We start from the raw sequence: 5,374 nt of genomic DNA, 5'->3' as shown, positions 1-5,374 counted from the left end.
GGTGTGAACCAGCAGGTGCATGGGGGCTGAGTGGGTGAACGCACAGGGAATGGGGGGATGGAGGTGTGAACCAGCAGGTGCATGGAGGGCTGAGTGGGTGGGTGTTCAGGGAATGGGGGGATGGTGGTGTGAACCAGCAGGTGCATGGGGGGCTGAGTGGGTGGGTGTTCAGGGAATGGGGGCATGGTGGTGTGAACCAGGAGGTGCATGGAGGGCTGAGTAGGTGGGCATGGGGAATGGATGGACGGAGGTGGGAGTGAGCAGGTAATGGGGGAAGGGAAGCACAGTGAGAGCAGATTGACCTTCTTCTTCTGCTCTGACCTTACTGACTTCGCTAGGGAAAGTGATCCTAGAAAAGCAGGTGGAAGCAGTAGGTGTCTGAAACTGCAGGGTGGGTCTCATCTTATCCCCACCCTTGCCTCAGAGCACTGAGCTGGGGTTTCCTTTATGTGACCCATAGTGAGAAGTAACCCCTCTTCTGCCCACTCTCCCTCCTCCTTCCATAAATAGGCCATGTGCACAGCACTGAGCAGGGCAGCCCAATCTGGCAGGGCCTCGGGAAGAGGGCCAGTCCAGAGGGATCCCACACTTCCTCCACATCGCCAGCTGCCTCACGAGAAACAACCAGGGTAGCCCCGCCCCTTGCAGGCCAGGGTCCTGCACCCCGCACTGGCTGGGCAGTTTTCCTAAACAGTGGCATTAAAGGGAGAAGCAGACAGAGATGGAATATTCCACAGGCCCATCCCTGGCTGCTGGGACAACTTCGCAGCCCAGGCCTGCGCTAAAGAGATGCTGTCTGCATTCTGGAGTCCCGGTCTCTCTGCATCTGTGTGCACTGCCTGCCGCAGGCCTCAGTTTACCCAGCTGTAAAGTGGGGGAGTCCTCCAAGCAGCCCCTCGGAGGAACTGGGGGCATGCCACGCATGTGGAAGCATCCTGCCCCCTTCCTGCTCAGCCCCGTGGGGCCTGCTTCTGCCTGCAGTCCTCTGAGATGCCCACTCTGTGCCAGGCTGTGGTCTTGATCCTGGAGGGGCAGGGAGAACAGGCACAGGCCAGACCTGGGACGGGAAACGGGATACAAACACCAGGATGGAGGGAGGCAGGGAGGGGTAGAAGGAAAACCAAGGACAAGCTCATGGAGGAGGGCTGCAAGGGTCAACCAGGCCCCCCAGCCCTGTGGGCATCCAGAGCCATGGCGTGGGGGGGGGGGGTAAGGCACCTGGCTGAGCCCTCCGGGCACTTCACACTGGGCTGCAACAACTGTTTGGGTTTCCAGCTTCCCGCTAGCCTCAAGGCCAGGTTTTATCTTGTCATCTCTGTCCCCAGAGCCCCAAAGGCAGGCAGGCGGCAGAGGGCCTGGCAGGGGCAGGAACTCAGCAAGGGTGTGAACCATGTACAGAAAACGACACCCAAGAGTGCCAGAGAACACAGAAGCTTCCCAGTGCTCAAGCACGCTGCCCGGGGACTGCTGATAAACGGGGACGGGGCACCCAGTGCATCCTGCTCTCAGGGCCTATGAGACCCTTGACAAAGATGAGAGCCCCAAACTCTCTCTCAGAGTGTGGCCCAGCCCTGGCCAACAGAGCAGGCTCCTAACTCAGCCTCCTGCCGCCTTCCACCACCACCCTGATGTCAGCAGGGGCCCAAAGAGCTTGCTCCAGACCCCTGCCCTGATGTAGGTCCCTGGCCCTCCAAACCGTCGCAAAATGAGAAAAGCGCATGTCTCCTCTGCCCCTTGTGGAGGATCAGTGATGAAAGGGCCCCCACAGACCCTGAGGATCAGAGATGACCCTGGAGGTGGTAACAACGCAGACGACCAGTCTCAGATCCCGCCAAGAAGCACCCCGAAGACCCTGGCTGTGTCCTGTTGTGGGTACGGGCCGACTGTGCAGCACGAGTTTGGCCTCGAGATACAGCAGGACGCTGACAAGCACCAGGGCTTCCTGCACACTCAGGACTAACCTCGAGCCGGGTGAGTCCCCAGAAAGCCCACTTCAGCCCCCAGCCACCACTCACACCAGCAGGCTGGGGAGGGGCCAGGGGGCCCAACCGTCCCGCTCGTCGGGCAGGTGCAGAGCTACAGCTAGCTGAGCTTCCCCATCTTGAAGCAAGCCTGGCGGAGGGCTCCAAGGTTCTGGGGCTCTACAAGTTTAGGGCCCAACAATACTGCCCCTGGGAAACAGCTACAAGTGGCAGGGACATCCGAGGAAGCCTGGGGGGGATCGAAACCAGAGCCCGGATAGATGATGCAGCCGAATGGGGCCCTTTACAGAGCTCGGCGGGCAGGCGGCTCTGCCCTGCCGCTGCAGCTCCCCGGAGAGCTGGGGCTGACCCAGCGTGGTGGCCCCCAAACCCTCGTAGGGAGGTGCAAGAAGTGGCCCGTACTTATGTTTTAAAATCCATTTCACAGAGCGAGCTAACAGAGCATCCGAGAAGCAGCACTCATCAGCAGAAGCCAAGTGTCAGGGCTCCTGCGCCAGCCTTGGAGACCCGGGCAAAGTTGAAGCCGGTCGAGACATCGCTCAAGGTTAGATTAAAACTAAGGGAGCCCGTGAGGATAACCTGACTCATTAATATCACCGTTCGATAGAAGCCAGTCCCTTGGAGGGCCTGGCTTCGGGCTGCTTTTTGTTCTGGGCCTAAGAGCACCTTCATTTGCATTTATATTAAAAAAGAAGAAAACAAACAGAATTAACTGGCAAGGTGCTTTGTTTCCTGTACATTCCAGCTCTTCTGCTAAACAGCTTCTTGGGGCAGAGGGAGCGCAGCTCAGCCTGTTTCAAAGAGTGAGGCTCACGCAGCTACTGAGCACCCAGTATCCGGAGACCCCAAAGCCCTTCAGAAGGCCCAGCGGGAGGCGGTAATGCAACGCCCCTTCCACACCGGGGGAAACTGAGGCTCAGAGCCAGGAAATGACCTCCCCATGGTCCTACAGGCAAACAGACACCATTCCACCTCCAGGCCAGGCCGTGGGCCCCCAGTTCAGCTGGGTTACGACAATCTCTGCTTCCTGTCCTGACACGGACGTTTCAACCTTTTGGGGAAATCAGCTGAAAATCTAATGAAAGAAGTGACAAAAACCAGCACATGCATGGGAAGCCCCTGTCACCCCGTGATCCGCATCCCATCCACACTCTGGCTACGAGGCCTCCCTCAACTTGTCTCCACTTAGCTTGGTATTTCCTCTTTGCAGTTGTAGTCATTACGAGTTTTTGTCCAGAGCCACCTATCAGAATCAATACATACACCTAGATTGGAACTTTATCAGCCTCGACAATTTATTTCTTTAAGGGCAACGGGAACATTTCTGGGTTTTTTCTCATCCAACCCTTTGCTCAACGTTGTTGCAACTCTCAGGGACAGCCAAACGTCCTATGTGCCCACAGTAGCCCTCAGAGCCAGCACGCCAGCGCACCTCTCCCGGGTGTGATCCTGATGGCTAGAGTGCGTTTAAGGGCAGTGGGTTTTCTCACCCCATCTGGGCGGTCAGTTTAGGAGGCAGATCTCCTGCTCTCTGGCTCTGAGTAAGCAGGGCCTGGCCTCCAAGAGCTCTGCACTGTGTCACTGCCACAGAACTGAAATGTCGGGGACAAGCAGCGGGCCCTCAGCCACTTGGATGACAGAGTGGGGAGGGAAGGACCCGTGCTTGTTTGGGCCACTGGACTAAGTGTGTGGGAGCAAAGCTGGCTCAACGACAACAGAAGGACCATTTCCTTCCCAACACAGAAAAACCTGCCCCGAGGAATTAAACATGGAAAACAAGATGTGACTCTCTGCAAAGTCTTTTCAAGCAAGAAGGGGAGACAGACCGTCCTGTGCTCATGCCTCCTGTTGCACATGGCGCCAGCACAGTTTCCCAGAGACAGAGATCAGGCAGAAATCCGGGGAAGGCCAGAGAAGGTAGGCAGGAGGGATGGCCAGGAGGAGGGGAGCCGGCGGCCTCTGCTCAGGGCACAGGGACACAGAGGACCGGATGGGCTTTGCCCCGAGGGGCCCAGGAGGTAGTTGTGGGGAGTCAGGGATGCACTACTGAGACGTGTCAGGAAGCACAGACCACGCTGCTCCTGCCACGCAGGGCACCCACCAGGTCTCCTGGGTAACAGCGACCTGCTCTAGCTCCCACAGGAGCCGTTGAGCTCTGGAAACAGGACCTCAGTGGGGGCGCTGCCCGGGCCCCTCCACTTTGCTGCACCACAGGACTCTGCCCCTGGGCACAGGACTTTCAAGCCTCACACTGTGTACCCCCTGACTCTCTCCCCGGCTGGTGCTGGCAACAAACTTCCCTGATTTCAGGGGAAAATCTACACTTCCTTGACCCAGTGTCACAGGCTGGGGGCGGCTAGGTCTTGCCCCTTCCCCGCCCTCCACCTGCTCCTAGAGGGGTAACCAGGCTGCCACCCCACCCCAAACCTCCAAAACAAACTCCCTTCTCCCAGGAGCCCAGCGCATCTAGGCTCTAGAACTCAGGGCACAAGGGCCACGGAGGGTGGAAAACTGAAATCTGAGCTCCAGAAGAGAAACCTTGGGGGGGGGGGGGCCCAGCTGGCCAAGGGCAGAGCCTCCACGCCCTAGAGCAGCGCTACCACCTGAGCCCTTCTGTGCGCCCGGGTGCCAGGACAGCCTTCCCCAACTCCCAGAGAGCTCTTAAGTGTAAGCCTTGGAACCTCGCGCAGCCCAATCCGCGCCGGGGCGGTGGGTGGGCGGGTGGGTGTCTGCAATGGGGTTATTCCTCACGCTCCGCTCTTCGCGAAAGTGGCGCCTCCGCCCTCCCGGCTCAGGCACGCTCCGCTCGGGGCTCGCCCTCCGGGGCCAGACTCGAGCGCTCAGCGCAGCCCGGGTGGGGTCCCCGAGGGGCGAGGCGCCGAGGCTCGTGAGAGGCGTGGGCTCTCCAGAGGGGAGGGGGCGCCGCGGGAGAGGCCCCGCGAGAGGCGGCGTTTAACCCTCGGCGTCCCGCACCGCAGCCCCGCGCCGCGCGCTCAGCCGCCTCCCCGGACTCCTCCCGGCCGCGGGAGCCGGCGGCGGCGCGCCCAGCCCTTACCTATGGTGGTGATGACCGTGATGGCAAAGTAGAAGGAGCCGGCGAATTTCCACTGGACGCCGGCGCGGTGCGGCTCCGACTGCAGGATCACCAGCTCCAGCTGCCGGTAGTCCTCGCCGCTGATGTTGTACTTCCCCTTGATCCGGATCTCCTCGGCTTTGAGTTTTTCCTCCTCGCGCATCTCGTGGTCGGACTCCAGGGCGTCGAAGACGGCGGCGCCCACCAGCAGGTAGGTGAAGGTGCAGACGATCAGGGACACAGTCCGCACGTTCTGCCTCTTCATGGCCGCCAGCAAGGAGCCGGCGCCGGGGGCATGTCCCGCAGGCTCGCAGCCGCG

At 60.1% G+C, this 5,374-nt stretch overlaps 1 protein-coding gene across 1 annotated transcript in view; it reads right to left on the bottom strand.

The window, feature by feature from the left end:
• Positions 1-5,320, bottom strand: part of KCNK9 (potassium two pore domain channel subfamily K member 9) — a 98,928-nt gene extending 93,608 nt beyond the window's left edge. The window contains exon 1 of the mRNA XM_007940535.2: positions 5,038-5,320. Within this exon, the coding sequence (XP_007938726.1) occupies positions 5,038-5,320 (283 nt within the window). The remainder of the gene's footprint in view (positions 1-5,037) is intronic.
• Between the last annotated feature and the right edge of the window lie 54 nt (positions 5,321-5,374).

Source organism: Orycteropus afer, unplaced genomic scaffold, assembly GCF_000298275.1.
Source record: "Orycteropus afer afer isolate SDZICR_OR568_19922 unplaced genomic scaffold, OryAfe1.0 scaffold00069, whole genome shotgun sequence".
Classification (NCBI taxonomy): domain Eukaryota; kingdom Metazoa; phylum Chordata; class Mammalia; order Tubulidentata; family Orycteropodidae; genus Orycteropus; species Orycteropus afer.
Note: the sequence above shows the minus strand (reverse complement) of the source record. Positions and strands in the feature narration are given on the sequence as shown.